Below are 21,213 nucleotides of genomic sequence, written 5' to 3'. Positions count from 1 at the left end.
GAAAGTAAATAGCAAACAGTAAAATACCTCTTTATGGAAAACTCCACTCTAGTTTTGATGTGCTTCAGTTCTTTATGTGAATTGTGAGAATGAAGATAGTATTTTGTTATGTCTATGATAGCCCATAAAAGAATGGCATTTTTAAACAGCCAGGCTCTTTAAGATACCATAATGAATTAAGCTAAACATGAGCTATCTAGGGTTTCCAATGCGGAAAGGGGATCTACACAGTTATAGAATAACAATGACACCACTGTGTGTGATGGCTCTCCATGGCGTGCTCACAGAGCAGCAAGGGCTGGCTGGGGCACCTCTGCAAATACTGAACACGTACTCCTCAGTGCCAGCCAGGCTGAATGCTGAGCCACTCATGAATTAAGTATCACTCTGTGTAAAGCTCCTTACATTGCATTTTGAATACAGACCGCACAGAGATGCATCCGGAGTCCAGTTTAGCAGTCACATGTAAACCCAGGCTGCTTCTGCATGATGACAGTGAAGTAAGGCAATGTGGTGCAACTCAGCAGTTGAAATGTTATAACGATCAATAATTTGTATCAATCTTCCAGCCATTAAAGAAGTCTTATTTTAGTGAAGTATTGGTAGAGAAGACACGAAACTCAAGCACCTCAGTGAGGATGTTTCAAGAACTCTATGTAAGGGCAGAGGTATGCTGGCAGGACTATACCTGTGAATCTGTTTTTTCCATTGGTCACAATGTCAGAACACCAAATATTATTACTGAGCCCCTTGCTTAATACATTCAGAATATGAGTCTCCCATGCCCCAGTTATGGACCTGGTACAATCACTTAAAAACAACCTGAGAAAGGGAACAAGTATTCATGTTGTTATTTAAGTAATGAGAAGAGAAAAAGAGGAAAAAAAAGAAAAAAAGGGTATTTTTAAGTGCATTATCCTGCAAAGCTTGCAGCCCACTTTCAGGGCAAACTTACAGTTAAACCAACAGGAACTCCCCTTACTAACTCTAAGAGGGACGTCTCCATGGGAGACAGAGGCTTTGCAGTTCAGGTGAAGATTGCCAGTAGCCACAGACATCTAGAATTCAGTCACAGCGTTGCACATGCTTTTCAGCTTCCTACTGAAAAGCTGCCTAAGTCTCAGAAAACATTCATATAAAAAGCTCAAATATTTAAATGAAGTCCAAACTACCCCAGATGAACTACAGTACCACCTGCTCCAGCTCACCCTTACACCATCAGCAAAACTGTGAACTGAACTGCTGCTGGCCACTAGTCACTGTTCGCTTGATGGTCCATAAGAGACAAATACTGTGGTCCCTCCACTAGACACTCCGATTACAGATATTTCTTGCTTTGGACAAGATGCAATCACTTAGTAGACTTCCTACACTTAAGACCTGAAGTTGCTGAGATGAGAAATGAAAAGCTGTCCAATGGGAATGGAATTATTCTAAGTTTCTGAACTCTGAAGACTTTTATTTATACCATAGAAAATCTTCTACTAATGTAGCTAGGACTAAGGTTGTTGTCATGTAAAAAGGAAAAAAAAAAAAGAGCAGTTTCATTGAAAAGGCCTTCAATCTCACTTGCCTCCACCCAGCATCATAATTTTAGGTTTCAAAGTTAATACATGTTATTTACTGTTGCAGAAAACTACTTGAAAAGCCTAAAATTATTTGAAAACTGCTGCAGGAAAAATATGAGTTTGCATTTTAAATGTTCACAGGAAAAAAAAAATTCAGTAGAGGAGAATAAATAGGGTAGCAAACCTGATAGATTTTAGCATAGGTTAAACTGAGAGGAGTCTGCAGAAATGAGTTTAAGAATTTCCTCTTTTTCTATTATTATTTATAATGCAACTTTTTCATCACAATAGCAAATTTGAATATTCTTTGTGCCATTCTACAGAGATAAGGCTAAATTTTACAGCGATTCTGAACAGTTACCAGAGAAAAGAAGAAAAAAATAAAGGAAAAAACCCAGTGGTTTTTTTGTACATGTGGCATGTACAAGATGCTCCATGAAAAAAACCAGCTTCTTTCAGGTAGTCTTATCTATCATGATTTGTGACAGACATTCAGCCTTGCATTTGTAAGATAAAGAAGGGGGTCCTCACCTAGCAATGCCTCTCCCATTTCTTCTGGGGAAGATGCTTTTAGCTGATGCGTTGTGCATTTCTGTTCCCATACAAGCACAGCCTTTTGGAGTAACCTATACCATGTTTCAAATCATGTAAAACCCCCATTAAATATAAAACTGTTGCTACCGTCCCTATGGGAGCCTGCAGTGCTGGGCAACACTTCCTACTCATAATGGGCAACTGCATTGTTCAGGGATATAAATTAAAAGGGTTTTTTACCTTTTAGAATAAGGCGCTTTTTTGCTTGCTTGTTTGTGTTTTTTTGTTTGGTTTTGGCTTTTTGGTTTTTTGTAGAGATGATACTTCCACATGATTGGACTTATTTTCAAGACTAAGAAACTTCAACCTGTACTTTTTGCATGCATTGACAGGGTATCAAAGGCTTCGTTCTGTAAGTTACAAAACCTTCCAGTGCAACAGCCAGAGCTCTCCGGTCCCATCCTCACCAGCTGTAGTGGAGGGAACAACAGTGAGTGCTAAAGGACGTAGCCTCTGTGTCTTTGTGAATGGTTTAAAAGCAATCATATTGCTTTTCTGCTTCTCGTATGTTTTGTTTCTTTAGCTATGCTGGGCCAGACTTACTGTGAAGCATTTGTGTGTGCGTGTGGGTGTGTAGTGGAACCCCATTACAGGTGATATTTAACAGTCCTCCTAACACAATAATTCTCAGCTGTCAAAATACATTTATTTATTAGATTTATAATCTTGTTGCACAGTAAACGTCTGTGTCAAGCAAGTGGCAAATCTCCAGAACTTCAGAGCTTAGATTTTGTTTTGAAAGGTATCCAAAAATGTGGATGTTCATCTACAGCATACGCAGATTATTTGAGACCTTTGAAACTGCAAAAGCAGGCTGGAAATTTTATGAGATAGTAACTTCTTATAGTGTTTCCAAGCTTAGCAATAGATTCCAGCACTGCTTGGAAATGGACTGGGGGAAAAAAATCATAAAGCTTTGTAATATCTTCAGAAAACCCCACTACCAGAACAGTCTGTTTTGATGCTTTTTTTGTCAAAGGTGAGCTGTTTTTCAGAACTGAGAGGAAGGTTCAGGTTTGTTTAAGCTGTTTTAACCTTGCTGCAGCCATCAGGAACTGATGATCAGGACAGGAGTGCAAGAAAGCAACATGGTTTAAATTTTGCCAGTTTTCTGTCATTTAGTTTAAGATCCAGAATTTAAAATGGTTTGCTTTAAAATGTTAAAGCATCACCTGAGCTTTTCAATATTGTTGTGAATAAAACTTGAATTAAAAAAAGCAAAGCAAGCATATTTCAAGCAAACTATCCCTTTGTAATTTTAGTATGTAAGCGCTCAAAACCAAATAGATGAGACAAATGTTGAGAAAAGGTGAGTAGGAGAAAAGATAGTCAATCCAAACTTGGGTTTTTCAAGAAAAAAGACACAAAGAAAGCAGCCACCAGTCTGGTGGTAGTTCAAACTCCCTTATGGATGTAAAAGAAATCACCATTCTGAATATATATGTGAGAAAATATGGACTCAAAAGTATTTCAAAAGGTTGTCAACACAGACTGTCAAGGTGTTTAGATTTCTAGTGAATAGACTGAATCAAACAAAAAGCTGATCACCATGTTTTCAACTAATTAAAATGGTACCTGGAAGTATTTAATTTTCAGACAGGATTTTTGTGAGGTGAACAGGGATTTTTACCTGATAAGAAGACTGGAGGAGACAGACGCAGACTTAAGGCTGGCTTTTCTGATCAATGATGGATAAATATCAGACACAGATTTAAAGTTCTGAACCCTGTACAGGTACTATGTCTTTTCTCCCTTCATAATTTCCACATGCAAACATGCATGTTTCTTTTTTTCCTGCATTAGCAACCTCAAAACTTGCTCCAAAACCAATGTTTTAAAGGGACAGGATAGGGGCATGGTGTCTTTTTTTTTTAGGGGGACAGATGAACACTTCCAAAAGGATTTGCTTTCATTCCAACATGAAATGAAAGCAAATTCTGAAACCTTGAAAGTTGCTCTGAAATGGAACCATCACTTTTTGATTAGCCCTACTAAAACAACCCTCTGCTCTTTGGTCAAAGTATCACCTGTGACAACAAATTTCACCACCCAAAAGCAACTGGCTCAAGAGAGGTCTTAATCTGAGGACTTCCTTAGCTCTTTCAGAAGAATGTTTGATGGGACTATCAAAAGTAGCTCTAGCAATGCTAACACTGAAACTTCAGATAGGCTTATGAATCTCCTTTTTCTTCTCCAAAACATATTTTTACAGCTTGAAATATTTCTGATTATTGCAGCCACAGCTGGGAATAAAGACACTGGTCACTTCAAAATCTGACTGCTTTAATTGAATAAGCAATACCGTGAAAATGTAAAATTTAAAAGAGCACTGATCTGTTGCTGATATTGACCAAGTATGTTATTGGCAATCATGTGTCTATTGACAATCAAATGAAAAAATACTTAAACATTAGAATGATGTTTGCATTAATTTAATTGTAAGATTTAAAACATCTGATTGATGAGGGCATGGTGTGTACTTGCTATTAGCAATACTTAAGCTGCCTAAGGTGTCTAATTCCAAGTCTACAATTGTACTGACACACTATTCATTAATAAATAAACGGCAGATGAGCACTTCTCCAAATTATAGCTCTTGACTGCACAGAATTTGCCAGCATTGCTGAAGACATCTTCAGTAGAGCAATTCAATACATCTTTATGGAAAAAAAAATCTTGCAGATGACATTGTCAATATGGTAAGAGGCAAAAACAATTGAAACCACTCAAAACTGATTTGCATAAAATTCTATAATGCTCTAATGTATAAAATGAACAAATACAAAGTGCACAATAATCCTCTCTGTCGTTCATGAGTGTAACAAAAGCTTTGGCTCAGGTAGCTTCATTATGTTATCCTTGTTCACAAAAGTAAATAGATCCATCAGCTAATACAATGGCTTATTATGAAAGAGCTGAAGAATGAGCATAGGATTTCATCTAGGCAGAAGATGAGACAGAATGTTTCTTTGAAGCAGTCTTGATGCTTCAGAGGTTTGCTGGAGCTAATGGAGAGAGATGATGTGGAAAATTGCCTCCTAGAGGTTCAATCGGTGTGGTCCCTGGGGTTTTCTCACCACCAGCCCCCCTGCCCCTCTCTTTTGGACAGAGAGAAAGGGAAAGTAAATCTTTATGACCACTGCTATTCTTACATCTTAGAAAGAAGATCATTGTGTTGGGAATCACCCTACATTTCAGTAAGGAACTGCTTTCTCCACCACCAGGCTACTCTAAAAGTGAAAAGATTTAACTGTGAATACTTTGTAAGTATTGGAGTTGAAATGCTACAGTTGCACATTGCAGTTTCTCTCAGCAGAGATTAGATGTAAAAGAGTAGATGATGTAGGTAGAAATGGCCTGTGAGGGCTCTAAACATTACAAACCTTTTTCTTTTTTTTTCCCTTCCCTCCCCACTGCCCTTCCTCCAAATGACTGCAGGTAGGAAACACAAGACTGAATTTGACCATCTTTACCTCAAAATACCCTACTGCAGTAGCAAGAAACCTCGGAAGATAACAATCTTAAGTTACTCTGAGCCTGCCAATGATATGGTCCTTCAGAATAAGGCCCTAACCTTGCAATTGCCTTAATAGTGACTTATAGTGTAAATGGATCAGAGAGTCATACTTTTGCTCATGGGTAAAATTAATGTATCTTTATGTAGCATATTGTTATAGAATTAACAGGATGGATTTCAACCTACTTGCTTTTAGAAAACTCTTCATGTACAGCGCTCCTAGTTTTCAACACACAGAAATTTTCAAAAACTATTTAAAGTCTGTTATTTTTCATTATGATGAAGGAAAATTTGATTTGCTCACCTTTGCAGTTTCCCCGGTAGGCTATTTCCAGCTGAGGGTCTTTGCATTTCGCTCGTTGAAATTCACACCGGGACAGAAAAGTTCTTCCATCAGATGCACAGAGTGATTTCTGAGGGGAACCTGCACAGTCCAGGCTGCATTCTCTGTCTTTGTCTTGGTCCACTCTCAAAAACTAGAAATTAATAAATTATTGTTTCAGGAATGCTATTTCCATGCAAAAACTGTTTCGTCATCCCTTTCCCCAGGGAAGATGTACAAATATTACCCAAAACTGAAAAGAAAACTCTGCCTTTATAGCCTATTCAAATACTAGCTGATCCATCATATCTGGGGTTATTCAGCTGCTGCTTTGAAATGATAGTGATTGCAACATTTCTTTAACATACACAACATCCACTATCACAATTAGGAAATCTCTGAATCTCCTTCAACCATTATGAAAACAGTGGCTTGGAGCTGTTACAGCAAAAATGGTTATGGCAGAAATATTCTTCATAAGAAAAATGAGACAGCAATGGAAACTTGTCTATTTTATTAGCTATGCATTAACTACTCTAAAATAACAAGCTGAAAAGTCTGTTCTGAGATCCAAATAGGATTTTTAACATCAATGCTTATCTAAAATTACACCTGCAATATCTCCAATGGCCTCAGTGCAAGAGGTCTGAAAAGAAAATGAGCGAGGTAGGAAAATCTTACAAAGCACCTTACGAAACAAAACAGATCATTTATTTTTGCAATGTTCTTAGTCAAAATCTAAAGATGCCTCAACAAAACTGAAATTTCAGATGTGTTTTACAGAAATGTTTGTATTTGTGTGTATGCTTGCCTATAAAAATACATGCCAAGATCGACAAGGGAAATGTTATAGGCTTGCAGTTCTTCCAGTGAGACCACTCTTGTAACATGGACTATGGAGTCCTGCACCTGGGCCACAACCCCACACAATGCTACAAGCTTGTGGAGGAGTGACTGGAAAGTCACCTGGAGGAAAAGGACCTGGGGGTGCTGCTTGACAGCCAGCTGAATATGAGCCAGCAGTGTGCCCAGGTGGCCAAGAAGGCCAATAGCATCCTGTCTTGTAGCAGAAACAGTGTGGCCAGAAGGACCAGGGAAGAGACCATCCCCCTGTGCTGGCACTGGTGAGGCTGCACCTTGAATTCTGTGTCCAGTTTTGGGCCCCTCACCACAAGAAAAACATTGAGGTGCTGGAGTGTGTCCAGAGATGGGCAATGAAGCTGGTGAAGGGTGGTGCTTAGGAGCATGGTCTAGTGTTGGATTTGGCAGTGTTAGTTTTACAGTTGGACTCGATGATCTTAGAGGTCTTTTCCAACCTAAATGATTCCATGATTCTATGAGTCAGCTGCCATTCCAAAATGTCCCACAATGGCAAACAGGGAAGACAAAACCTGAACTAGGCTGTGTGCTGTGTGCAAAACAGTCTTGAGCCAAAAAATTCAACTTGTTACCAACCAAAAAAATCTTCTGACTGCTGTTTTGAGCATGGGCTGAGCCTGGCATGGGTTGCCTATGACTGCAAACCCACAGGGATGTCCCTGCTCCAGCATGTATTGCCCATGGGGCACAGTCCCTGGGGGCTGTTCTTGTACCAGTGTGGGTCACCTGTGGGCTACGGTGTCTTTTTCTGGACTGGCACAGGGAAGTTCATGTCCTCTTCTCACACTGGAGAGCCCTGCAAGGTCCTGGCTATTCAAACCCTGTCAGTTCTGCCATTGCACCACGTTCTCCCTTTCTCAGAAATTCCATCTCATCTCCTCCAGAAGAGAGTGAGCGGGTATAGGCTGACAGAAGTAATTTTGTTTGTTCCTATTGTGACTTTCATCAGATGCTCCCCTTTCTAGTTCTGCCACAAAGTCACACTGTACCTGGAGTAACTCTTCATCCCTCCACCCCCAAAATGGCAGGCAAGGCTCATGAGTTTGGCACCGCTCTTGGCACTGTGGAAAGCAGGAGCTGCTCACCCTGAAACGTGCTGCCAAAGAACTAATAATTTCTGAAGTTGCTGCATGCCAGCTAAAACCAAAGACAGCCAAAAGCAAAGATAGTACTTTATCCTCTGAGCTCCTGAAAAGCGGGGACTAGGGATGAGGTGAACTTGAAAAGTCCTCAGATTAATTTCTTCATCCTTTTTCTGTTTCTGAATAAGCACAAAATTAAGCCAGTAATACAGCTACCAGGAGATAATCATTCTCCTTAGCATTAGGAGGCACCTGATCAAAAGCCTTCATCCAGCTGAAGTTTCAGTGGTGCTACTTCATTATCACAAACCTCGGATACAGAAAATTTTGAACTTCAGACTGGAAACTTGGACTACTAGGAGGAAAATTTCAAGCAAAAAAAGAGAACAAAGAACAGTATTTCAGCAGGAAAGAGTAGTACAATGTAAAAAAATCAGAAAACATTTGCTGTATATAGTTTCCCTGCATTTTATTACACACACAAAAAAAAAAATTATAAAGACAATCATAAATCTCTTTAATCTTCATACTTAAACAGTGGCCTATTTGCATTTGCTGTCACTTAACATGAGGAAATACAGATGTCTATCTAGAGAGTGTGCCTGAAAGTGGAGAGACAATCTGAAAGGTATCACTTTAAAATAGTCATATGGTTGCATTTTGATGAGAATTTTTATATTTTAGTGGCACAATAACATAAAAAGAAAAGCTTCCTTTTCCTGATGTTTTTGAGCAATTTTTCATTTTTAACAATTATCTCCAGAAGCAAATTACTCACAAATCATTCACAAATTACACACAAACCCCAAACCTTTCTTCTTGAAATTTAGCTATAGAGCTCCAAAAGTGGAAAAGAGATGCTCCTTTTCAACCCATTTTAGTGCTGTTTTGCAGATCCTTCTTGCTTACAGAAATCAATAATTAGCTGAGCTGAGTGGGTAGGGAGAAAAACTGAAGTCATCTCCCTTCACCTGCAAAATGAGCAGCAGTGAAGACAGGCTTTCGTGACACTGCCCGGGCGCCCTGATGAGCTGCAGGCTGGGGCCCCCCAGTGAGGTCCTCCAAGCCACCCTTCCTTGCCTGAGGCGCATCTGCAGGACACCAGGTTCAGGCCCAGCTAGGGTGGTAAAAAGGACTTTTCATGGAAAAATGGACCACATGGGGCCTCTGGGAGAAAAACCGGATCCAGTCCCCTGCTTTGCCTCAGACTTCCCCTGTGGATTTGGTGATGGCAAGTCAATTGATCTCCCTTTTCCTGTTTTGTGAAGTAAGGATTTGAGTACAGCCTTTTTGTGGGTATAAGACTACCCCTCTGTAATGCCTAGGCACTTTGCCACCCTTAATTTATCCTCAGCAACATCCCTGTTGAGCAGAGAATCATTTTTCCAAAGCACAGGAAGGCTTCACGACCCACAGAGAATCATGTGGTGGATCAGGGAACTGCACCCAGGCACCACAAAAAGCAGAGCAACAGTCTAGCCTCTGTCCCATTTTTCTCCCAGACTTTCCTCATCTTTTCTGTTTTGAGTTGTTGCAGGACTTACAATGGGTATGCCTGATCACAGCGGGCAAACCACAGTAATACAGTGGACAGAAAATCTCCTTAATCGTCCCAGGAACAAAATCCACTCCCTTAAGAGCGTGATAGTTCACAGATAAAGCTATATTTTAAAAAGCATTTATCCAAAGAGTTTTATTTAAGTATTTCATTATTTCAAAGCCTTAGAGGAGATTAGGGTAAATTATGGGTTCAAGGATATTCAAGCAACCTGGAAAAGCAGAGGATGGAGACATACCCAAGAGACAAAACCACTTGAATAGCTTGTTGGTTAGCCAAACCTCACTGGAGAATTTGGGTTGTACATTAAACAATTTCCACCAACCTAGAGTAACTGAGGGATTTAAGAGCAGGAAGGACAAAAAGGCAAGCAGCTGTGAGAAAAGATAGCATACAAGAGAGACTAGCAAATCTACTTACTTAAAAAAAAAAGATAGAAAGTATATGGTTGGCATTTGGAAAGTACTCCCTTGTCATCTTTGCTACAGCAGCATAAGATGATACAAGCCTAAAAAAGTATTATTTGCTCACATGTAGCCAAAGGAATCAATATGTCAAAACTACTAGAAATGCTGAAACAAGCAAGGGCTATGGGATTTGCCATTTGTTTCAACAGGAACAAGCGGAGTCAGTGTCACAAAAACTGGGATCATACTGATGCACATTTCAGAGCTGTACTCTCCTGTGAAAATATTCCTTTTGATTAAAATAGAACAGTTGAGAGAGAGAGAAAGATGGTTCTAGATGGACAAGAGGGTGACTCACCCTGAATACTGGCACATCTATTCCTGTCATTAAGTTCATTTAACAAACAAATCTGTTATTGTACAAACGTGATTCACTGAAAGACGAGCTTAAAGCAGCATTTCTGTTGAATGCTGGTAGCAACCGAAATTAAGTTGACCAACCTGAGGTGGAACTATTTTGAACAACCAGCAAAAATGAGACAATTATGGTTAATGCCTATTAAAAAGCAAACCACTTTTAACAGAGAGGTGTTCCTGCCCCTAATCACACAGAAACCAGCCTAGTCAAGTTTAAGAAAATTGTTTTCAACTACAAATTTGAGCTTATGCTACAGATTAACAGGCATGGCTCCTCAACTGGAGTTACTTTAACTTGTCTTCTGCTTTATATTTTAATATCATTTAAAAAATTTTACAGCCTCCAATCTATTTCAGCCTTTCCAAAGCATTACACTTTACAACACCCAATTTCCAAGGGGCCTACTATTCTATACTAGGCACTGCTTTAAATTCTCAGGTAGTATTTCTGGGAAGAAAGAACAGTAATGGGACTATATTGGAAAAATTATTGATTATTAAGTTTACCCCAGTTAATAAAACCAAAATCACTATAAACTGCATGTACTCATTGACAGATATAAGCATTGATAAAATATTATTTACTGTCATGTATTTCAAGTGTCACGGAATTACAGTGTTTTCCTTCACTGTCTCATGCACCAAAGGGTCTTAATACCAGTTGAAATGTGATCCCCTCCCTGTATCGCTAGTGGCCCCAGTGGTCTGTCATGCTTCTGTTACTGGAGTTTGGTAACACTGGAATTGTCAGAGTATGAAGTAGTATACTTGAAACCTTGCTTATACTGGGGAAAATTATTTCTGCTCTGTTTTCTGCTCTGCTTTATCTTTAATCTCTGTTTTTGTCACTGGTCCCACATCTGGGCTGTGGATTATCAGGATGCTTATTTCCTCAACCACAAGCAACATGTTACAGTCCATGAGAAAGTTTTTTCCAGTACCTCAAGAGTAGGCATTTGATGGTTTCTTTACTGTGCTATTAAACCATTTATCAAGATAAGATGTCCATAAACTTGTTCACTGTTATGGCATAACACATATATTCTCTTTATCCTATACTACCCATGCTTATGCAGGGATTCAGTGTCATTGTCTCTGGTCTACATCCTGCTGCCACATCACTGCTACAGCAGAAAAGACCTTTGATGAAACAGAGTCACATGCACATTTCTGCATTTCCAAATCTGTGATCCCACCATCTACAGTGCAGAGCAATTCCCCTTCCACCTAGCGGATCACAGAGAATATTGGGATAAAATTGATGCACGGTTAGACAGTCAACAGTGGATACATCTACAAACCAAACTGCCAGTGCAAGAAAGCAGAAGAGTCCAGAGCAGTGTTACAGTCCGGACATGGGGAGCACAGACATCTCTCTCCATTGGAGGAGAAGCTGACGACAGATGCATTTAGGCTGAGGCGTAAAGATTAGTTATTGAATCTGGCTCACAGCTTTTTAAACAGTAATGGGAAATGCTCTGCTCTACATTTCACAATATAGCGCACAGCTGTGGATTGTCTTTGGTCAGAGGCCACTATTTGATTAATCTGAGCAAGGCAGGGGAGTGTTCCCCAAATTCTTTTTTTTTCTGGCCAGCTTATAAGAAAGATTTCTTGCCATCCTGTAGAGACATCCTTAACACAAACAGGCTGCACACAAAACATAACTCATAACTATGCTAAACCTATTTTTATGTTGCTCTAACATAAGTTTTCCTACTACAGTTAAAGTCCCAGAAACTGCTTCTTTTCTGTCTGTGGAAATAAACTCCATCCTCTTCTGTAAGATCAGGTTAGAGTCTGTGCACTAGGAAAAAGAAAGCCTTTCAAGTTCGTGGATTTGGATGGTTCATCAGAGGTTTTCAACTTTTCTTCAATTTATAGACCCCTTCGATTTCCATTGGACCTACACACCCACCACTGAGACTAGGTATTTAAACCTACTGAAAACAGGGTTTTATTCTGTTGCATTTTATGGACACCTTAAAACTTACATACAGACCTTCTCTCCAACCAAGTGTAAACTACTTCTTCAGAATCTAAAATGAAGTTCAAGCCTGCTTGCAAAACAGGAGAATAACAACTCATCCTGGCAGACTGAGGGCCAAAAAGGCCTGAAAAACAAGGAGAAGAGAAAAGATGGATGCTAGACATCACTGTTTTGCTTGGAAAAGCCTAGTGCAGACTATAGCTTTGAAGGCAATTTCTTTATCCTGTATCTGGTTACTGTAAGATGTTGAATAGAACGGCCTGACTTCCCTGCTGCTGGCATGGGAGGTCTGTGAACAAACTATGGAGCAGCACGCTCTAAAGTGGTTCTGTGCTTAGGGCTTTGTGCTGTTGAAAAATGTGCTGATTTACAGTGATTTATGCAGCCATGCTGTTTCTGTCTGATAGCTGCCTGAAGGGCAGATGTGGAAATCTCCAAGCTAGGAATATTTTGTTCCCTCTGGGCTCATTTGCAATGGGAAAATGAGTTAGACAATAGTAATGTGTGTGTGTGTGTGTGTGTGTGTATGTATGTGTATATATTTATACACACATACCATTGTCTATATATATCCACACGTGCAGGCTATAATATGTAAAGTCATATTGCCATGTATATTTCAGAAAAAGGTAATGATGTTTAAACATCAACATGTTACTGTCTGCATTAGAGAGCGCTCTAACCAGCTAGTTTGTTTCAGTTAATCTGCTTTATTAAACCGCCACTCATTTTTTTAATATTTATTTCATTACTTTTTTGACCAAGGAATGAAGAGAAAGGTACATTTACAGAACAAACCCTACTCTCATCTCAGTGCCATGGAAAAGCATTCAACCCTAGTGCTGAAACATATGGAAAACCTAAGCTCCCTTATCCTTGTTATTGAGTTATTTAGGACAGTACCAGAAGACAACTTCAAGATGACAACTGCTGTACTTAACCTATCTAACCGATCAGTTCCCCTTGCACTGTCTCACTGAAGCAAAACAGTCCTTCCTGACTGTTCCAGGACAAGCCCAGAGCTGCCTACTTAAAACTGTGAGCTTCTCCTTTGCCCAAACGTACAGGCCATCATCATCGAGGTTAAGCTCGCATGGAAGAATTTACACAGAAAGCCACCACACACAGGCCTACTCAGATACCATTCTGATGAGCTAGAATGAGCCCGTTCCTGCTATTATAGTGGGCAAGGTCATCTGCACTTACAACAAAGAACCTCATCAAAACATTTCTGTGCCTGTTCTCCATGGTAAAGGTTCATGGTGTAAATCAGAATCATATTCCACTACCTGACAAGTAAGCAGACTACTGACTTCAGTGAGGTTATCGCAGACATCTAGAAGCGATCATCTGTTCTTGAAAGTTCATTTATCCCTGTTCACATAAAAAAATTATTTTTCCAGCCACAATAGTGCAGCACTCTCCAGGGCAGCCCGCCACGATCGTGATTTCATAACTAGTTGCTATATATATATAGCTATATATATATAAATATAACTAGTTGCTATAGACTAAAGAAACTAGAAAACAACACCTTTAGGATAAGATTTACCTTAGGAGAAGATAGATCATATCCTAGAAATGTCCCTTCCACTTTCTGAACTGGAGAGACTGATCAACTAGCTGTCCTGTAAATGGTTGAAGTCCTATGAGATTGACCCAGCCCGTAGTGTCAAAGAAAAATAAAGGGGAAGAAACATTAAAAGTCTAGGGTTCCAGATGACCAAAACAGAGATGGCTTTAGGTTTCAAAGAGAACATTACCAATAAAGTCTCTGTAGGTGTCTGTGCATCTGCAAGGCACAGAAAAGGGAGAATTGTCTCTAATGCCTGCTGAGACATCATTTTATTGAAAAGGACCCTTTTAAACCTCTGAACACACACACCACCTTTGCCTCATAATATATCATTAAACACTTCATTGTAACTTATGACAGCAAACCTTTTCCAAGTAAACTTTAGCAAGGATGGTTGCAGGAACCAGCTAGAGCATGCAAGTTCACTGAGTGGGGAGGTGAGGGTTGGTTTGCTGGGGGTTTTGTCGGGTTCTGTTGTTATCGTGGTGGTGATGGTGTTGGTGTTTCATTTTTTTTAATAAACCTTGGGTCAGTACCCAAAGTCAGTGCCACATTACCTATCGACTAGGACAGTGTTTTGCTTTACTCCCTCAGTGCCTGGAGTGCAGTGGAGCTCTTGGAGACTCACTGCCAAAACTACAGTACCATCTTTTTATGACCAGCACAGAAAACTGATTATTAAACAGGGTTGTGCTTCGATTTATATGTTTTGCTTTGGCATGTTATTTTTTAAATGTTTGTTGCTTCAACAGGTGGTTTTTTTAAGTGAGCTCTGCTTTACTGTGTTGATGGAGGAATGGCAGGGCTGAATGTCAGCACATCCATCACTTCTTTTTACTGCTGCTTCACAAATAACTAAAAAAAGACAAAACTTCTCAGTTGTGCAACCATATAAACTAGGAAGGACTGAGCTGAAATTGAAGCAAACCCAAGTGACACACATTCTTTCATGCTTTGAGGAAAGGATGGACATCAATTTATTACACATGCAAGCCCAAGTTTCATCATTACCATATCACAAATAAAGTTCCTCCCAACAGCTCACCAGCTGAAGGAGATTTCATGTGATTTGGTGGCTCAATGGTATTTTAGTATTTCTAATCTACTAATGGAAGTATTCTGGGGTTTTGGAGGCAGAGAACCACAGCTAATATAAAGAATTGTTGGGAGGCAGGGAGGAAAAGGACGCTGCAATGGGTTCAAAAGTACCAGTTGAGCAGTTTTTTTCTTCTCTTCAGTATAGTTCTGATCGAAAATGAACTGAATTGTTTTGGTCTCTGGAGGCACAGGGGAAGTTACAGCAAAAGAGCTTTCTGTACTGTTTAAGCATTCTGAGTATAGGATACCAGGAAACACTACAAGAATAAGGGATCTAAGTCTTTTCTTTTTTTCTTCCATTTGGCTTTGTCTTGGAAAGAAACTTCAAGGTAGTGCAATCATACCTCTTGAAGGGCTATTCTCTTGAATAGCTTAATTCTAGGATCTGGTTCCATCCCTACTAAGGTAAATACACAGACTTCAATAGCAGCAGGCTTGGGCTCCTATTAAGTAGCATTCAGCCCTGGTGAACTACCCTTTCAGAAGGACTTTTCACTGATTCATTTGAATTTTCCTACAATATAGTCTTCGGAAGCACAGACTACTCACTCCAAATGAGTCATGCCAGAAGCTGCAAAGTCTAAGCATCAGAAACAATGTATGAACAACCAATTTGTTAGCATTGACCTCATATAGCTACAACTGAACAAATGGTCTTAATTTTCAGGACACGATAAGCACTGCCAGTGACACTAAAACACCCATTATCTGACTACATTCATTCACTTCCAAGACTAAGAGTCCTCCATATTTCCCAAAACTACTCATTTTTGCAAACTGAGCCTAGTGTAATCACTATAGACGAAAACAGCTCACACATTTAATACTGTATTCAGAAGTAATAAAAGTGCATCACAGCAAGGACAGATAGACTGCACTTCCCCCTCCCAAAAAACAGTTTACCTGGCTTTTCAGGGGTCAAAACATCTCCCTGTCATCTTTATTATACTTATTTTGAACTCCAGTTTAACATAAACAGCTGGTTTCTTTCATTTTGCACCATCAAAAAAATTCACTGGTATCTAAATGTAGGGTATCAGCTTGCTGTAAATGGTGCCTGAAAATTGAACTGTAGATTGCGATGGAAAGCATGACAGTCTCAAATACAGTGCTGAAAGCAGAACTGTTAAAAATGTGGTAAAGAAGAAAGAGAACTCTTATCAGGAAGGTGCTGTCCTTTGCACATACGTACAGCAGAGATCTCAGCCTTTTTATTTCTTCAGTAAATATGTAGGTTTTCTTTCTCTGTGTCCAGTGGCATTACTTCTCTTGGTTTCAGAGTATTACCAGCAAAGTGTAGAGGTTCAACAGAGTCAAAAAACACTTACAGATAAACAGACCTTGTGTCACCAGAGACAAATTTATACTGAAACTCAAACTGAAAGGGTTTCTAATCTGAAGGTATTCCGTTCTACATGTACTGCAACCCACTACTTTCTAGATGTGTCATGTGTCCAGTGTTCTGCATTTTTCCCAAGTCACTGGTAACTTTATGCCCTTCATTCTTGTGGTATTGTTATTCATAATCTTTTCTTTGGCTGGTTGCTGTCATTTATAGTGTTTCTTCTCAGTTGCCAGAAGTCACACAGGGAGAAAGTAAACAGAGAAACAGTGGGATGCATTGTCTATGTATTGAATTATCCTCTAGTTTACTTAAGCTTTTCATGAGTACTGACCCAGCTTTCAGAATACAAGTGGACTAGCCCAGTCATCCTGTTACCCAGTTTCCTCGCACACAGCTAATGTGCCTGGTTGGTGTCTTTAATAACCACAGCTACGATTTGAGAAAATAGACACATTTTACTTTTTAATCTTGTTCAAAGGCTGCTCACATGAAAAGTATTTTGGCTTCTAAAATGTTGAAAAGCTATTTTAAAGTGCAAATAAAATCTAAGCCAGATCAACATCTCTGTATTTGAGGGATTTATTTGGGGATTGAAGAATATCAACACACACCCTTAAAGTGTCTGAGGTAGCTTAAAACAATAAAACTAAGAGCAATGACCTATTACTTAACATAAGAAGCATTGGGCTGAATGTCTGTCAGAAAGGCCAGAAACCTCCTCATCCACATAGGACAGGCAAAACCCTGAAAATTAGCTTCTAGGTGGGCTCAAACAGTCATCTCCAGGGTGACGTATTGCCACCCTCATCATTCCCTGGAATCACGAAAGGGAGGCCTCCTTCATAGCTCACCTCTGCTCTCTTCCCACCACATGCCCAAGCCCCACTAGCTCTCCACCAGTCCAGCAGCAATTACACTGGGGGATGTCAAAAAGACAACTTCATAAGAAGCTCTTACCTCAGTGAAGAGGACAAAACTTACTAAAGGAATACGGGGACCCCCTCAAAAACTAAAGTGAAACAGTACTGGATGTTGTGTTACAGGCCTGTAGGGAACAATCTCCCTTTGTGGGGGGACAGAAAGGCTCAGCTAAACAGGGCTTTTCTATATCTGAGTTTCTATGCAACTCTATTTAATGCCTATCATGATCAGCAGGCAACTGGCCACTCTCCATATGGCTGGTTGCCTTCTCTTCCTGGGGAACTAAAGAACACGGAGGGCATCTCAAATGACGAAGACACAGTATGAGACAATATCACAACAGAGCATTTCTTTTTATAATTTAAATCAAGTAAGCAACTGATTCACGCAGGGCAGAAACTCGATAAGACATCAAAGGTCTAATCCCCAACCCATAAAGCTAACTTGCTGACAATAACTGCAGAGCTCTAACTCTCTTACATTTATCACTGCCATCAGCTTCTTCAGAACAAAGTATTTTGGAAGGCAGGCAGGCAGGCAGCTGAGTCTGGGAGGCAGATTTTGCTCTTGTTAAACTGTTGATCTTAAAACAACATGTTGCTAGGTTTAAATACTGTCATCTTTAAAAGGAGAAATCATGCTAAAAGCAAACAGTTAAATAGATAGTACACATTTGGAATACAGAAGGGTTTAACAAGGCAGTCTAATGAGAAAAAAACCACTTTCCATAGGGACACAAGAACCTGGCTGTGGTTTTCTCAAACCACTAGCAGTTCTACTTCCTCCCAACTTTGGGGTTTTATGGAACTCTTGTATGTTTGTTTGTATTTTGGGCAAAAACATTTTTCCTTTAATTTAAACCATTGTTTTCCAAGGAAAAAAAGACATTAGGAAGCCATTTACTTCTAATTATTATGAAGACTTTTGCAAAAGAAAACCCTTGAATATGGAAAACAAAAATTTGTGTGTATCTAGAAGTGGGTGGGAGGGGTCAAGAAACCATGATCCAAACCAGGCAATTTACCAGAATAAAAATATTTTTTTTTCCAAGTTCTGTGTCACATTCTAAGTGGCCTTTGCTTTCTTTGTAGAAGACATTTTCTCTGCTGTTCTTTGCCTTGTACATGCCAGTTGATGAGTAGCTCTTGAATCTGCCCTAAAAGATTACCCAGCAATACCAGAGAATGTTAAAGAATCGTCATACCAGCAGTGCAACCCTTTAGTCCGTTTCCACTGTAGACTCGTATGTTTGAGATTTCTCAATAACAAAAGGAATTGTTACAGATGAGAAACCTGATGGAGGAGAAACTGCAGTTTCCGTTTTAGTTCAGTAAGCAAAGACCCCATAGTAGGTGCTGTACTAAAAAAAAAAAAAAAACACGCAAAGAAGCTCTAATGACAGTCACATGTACTGTACTATGGATAAAGAATCAACAATAGAAGAGACTACTGCACTCCAGAAGTGGAAAAATCCAATGCTGTTTCTAAACACAGCGGAGCTGAAGACACACAGATTATATCAGTTGATTGGGATCCATTGATAAAAAATCACTTATATCACAGATACTTTAAGACTTTTTTTTTTAATGGGATGCAATCAAAAGCAATTCTTACACACATAAAGGAGCCTAGATATTCTGTATTAGTGATAAGAAAACTCTTCCAAGGACTCTGAAAATACAACAGATAAAAAAACTAGAGGTCTAAAGAACAGGTATTTAATTTTAATCAGACTTTCTTGCAACTCACAAAGTGGAAGAATTGAGGCCCAGCAAGTTCCAGTTCTTACCAACAGCTTATCTAAACATCATGTTTCTACAACCCAAGAGTGAAGATTTCTGGAGTCCAAAGTGTCTGATGCAATATTTTATATTTGTGGCTTTTAGTCATACTAGAAAAATCAAAGAATCTTATCCTCTCGCATTATTTTTGTTGGAAGCATATAATTATAACTCCATGTTACAGATATTGTTTATATGCAGTGGAACTGACCAACAAAATATGGACAGGGTGGCACCTATGAAATATTTTCCTATTTCATTGTGGAAAATAACTCCCTGATACAGTTTTTCACAGATGATAGCAGTTGGAAGAATATTTAACAGAGCCCATCCCCTTCTAACAAACATACTTATCCCACCAATTCCACATCCTCTTCCTCCCCTGTGTACAAGCTGTTGTCTTTCTTGGACTCTGCGACCTGGCTCTTGCAAATCATATTTTGTCATTTAGTGCTTTTTGGCTCAGGCTGAGCAACTGTAGCCACAGCTTTGTTTCTCCGTTTTGTGTAGTGGCCTAGAAAGTCAGCAGTGAGATGGCTAATCTCAAGCAAATTTCATTGGTGTGGGAGGAAGAAAAGAAATAATGAAGCCATTTTTAAAAAAGCATCTTCTTTGCTCCCTGCCCTCTGCCTCGAGGAGAGGAGGAAGAGTAGATGCCACAGCAGATGATGAGGGATTGTCACCTCCCCTGGCATTGTTGCCTGAGGGAAAAGGAGCATTAAGTGAAAGACCCAAGGGCAAGTGCTCATTCACCTCCCTTCCCCGTAGGAAGAGCCAAGCACTTAAGCAGAATTACAACCTGCCCACCACAGGCTACTGATGCTTTCTGTGGACAGTGCTTGACCACATTATAAAGCAATCTGCATAAATATGACAAATATCAGTGCAAACATATTCAGCCATGAATATGGCTTGGACTAGATGAACAAGGAGATTTTTTCAGCCTCCTTGGCAAATGCAACTCACAGTTTAACTATTCAGAAAACAGAAGAGCAAAGCTTTTATGTGAATTGAATGTGTCCATAATTACTACTGGAGAGGCCTTCTAGTTAAGATGCAGGCTTGGAAACCTAAAAAAATCTGTCCTCCATCAGATCTAGCACAGGTTGCCTTTGATACATGGACTAAGTTATTCCTCTGTCAATGGACAATCTGCCACTTGATCTTTTGGATGTCATCCACTAGGCTGATACCCCTAGCCACCTCCCACAGTACCTGAGGGCCAGGCCCTCCTGGTTTATTAAGGTTCCCTGAGCTCCATCGCTACTGCAGTCTACACCACAACTCCAGCCACAACTTATTTAGAGCAGCATCACTAGCTGACTCTGACACATTTGCCATAGGTTTGTGTCACTGGCTTGGACTCAGGCTCCCAGGTAGGGAAGTATGTTCAGTGGTGAAGCTGTCTGAAAGAGGTACTGAAGTGCCACAGATTGCTGACACAGATGACTCAAATTGCTTTGTGGCATTTTCCCGTTATTGAGACAATCCACAGGAAATGGCCACACCTTTAAATAATCCTTTTGGATACCCAAGTTTTAGAAAATTAAAAATCTAAGTACCTCCACAGCTGCAGTTGATACCTAAATATATGTCCTTCTCACAACTTGCTTCTAAAGAAGAGAAATTCCACTAGCATCAGTTTACAGCCAGTGAACTTAGTCACAGAGATGTGGTGGCTTGTCCAAAGTCACAAAGGAAGTCTGTGGCGATGCTGGGAATTAAACCCAAGACTCCAGAAACTCATTCTTGTTTTTTAACCACATGCATCATCCTTCTAAATGTTCTTTCCTACAAAAAGATTTAGTCATGGCTGAAACAGGCCCGGCTCATTAACAAAGTAAGGACACAGCAAGAGAAACTGTATGAATCCCTCAAAACTGGCATGTGGATTTTCTTGTTAAAAACATTTGAGGATGTTTTGTAAACTAAATTATGACCTTCTTTGTTTCCATTAAAAAAATCTTTGCTGAAGGTCATTTTTAATGGGATAGAGGATGATGTTCCAAGGGAAAAGCATGGACTGAGCTGTTTTGGCTCTGCATGCCATTAATTCTCTCAAGTTTTGAAAAACAGTGCGGTACTGAGCGGTTTTTTAGCTCTTTTAGGGCAAGTCCTGAATTCAAGGTCTCACAGAGATCTCCACTTTTGAGCCTCA

General features: G+C 39.7%; 1 protein-coding gene across 7 annotated transcripts in view; it reads right to left on the bottom strand.

Annotated features, from left to right (window-relative positions):
* SMOC2 (SPARC related modular calcium binding 2) overlaps positions 1–21,213 on the bottom strand; it is a 147,724-nt gene that overhangs the window by 94,750 nt on the left and 31,761 nt on the right. For all 7 annotated transcript variants that reach the window (XM_055810747.1, XM_055810749.1, XM_055810746.1 and 4 more), the window contains exon 2: positions 5,984–6,155. In XM_055810747.1, the coding sequence (XP_055666722.1) occupies positions 5,984–6,155 (172 nt within the window). The remainder of the gene's footprint in view (positions 1–5,983; positions 6,156–21,213) is intronic.

Source organism: Falco peregrinus, chromosome 7 (assembly GCF_023634155.1).
Source record: "Falco peregrinus isolate bFalPer1 chromosome 7, bFalPer1.pri, whole genome shotgun sequence".
Classification (NCBI taxonomy): Eukaryota; Metazoa; Chordata; class Aves; order Falconiformes; family Falconidae; genus Falco; species Falco peregrinus.
Note: the sequence above shows the minus strand (reverse complement) of the source record. Positions and strands in the feature narration are given on the sequence as shown.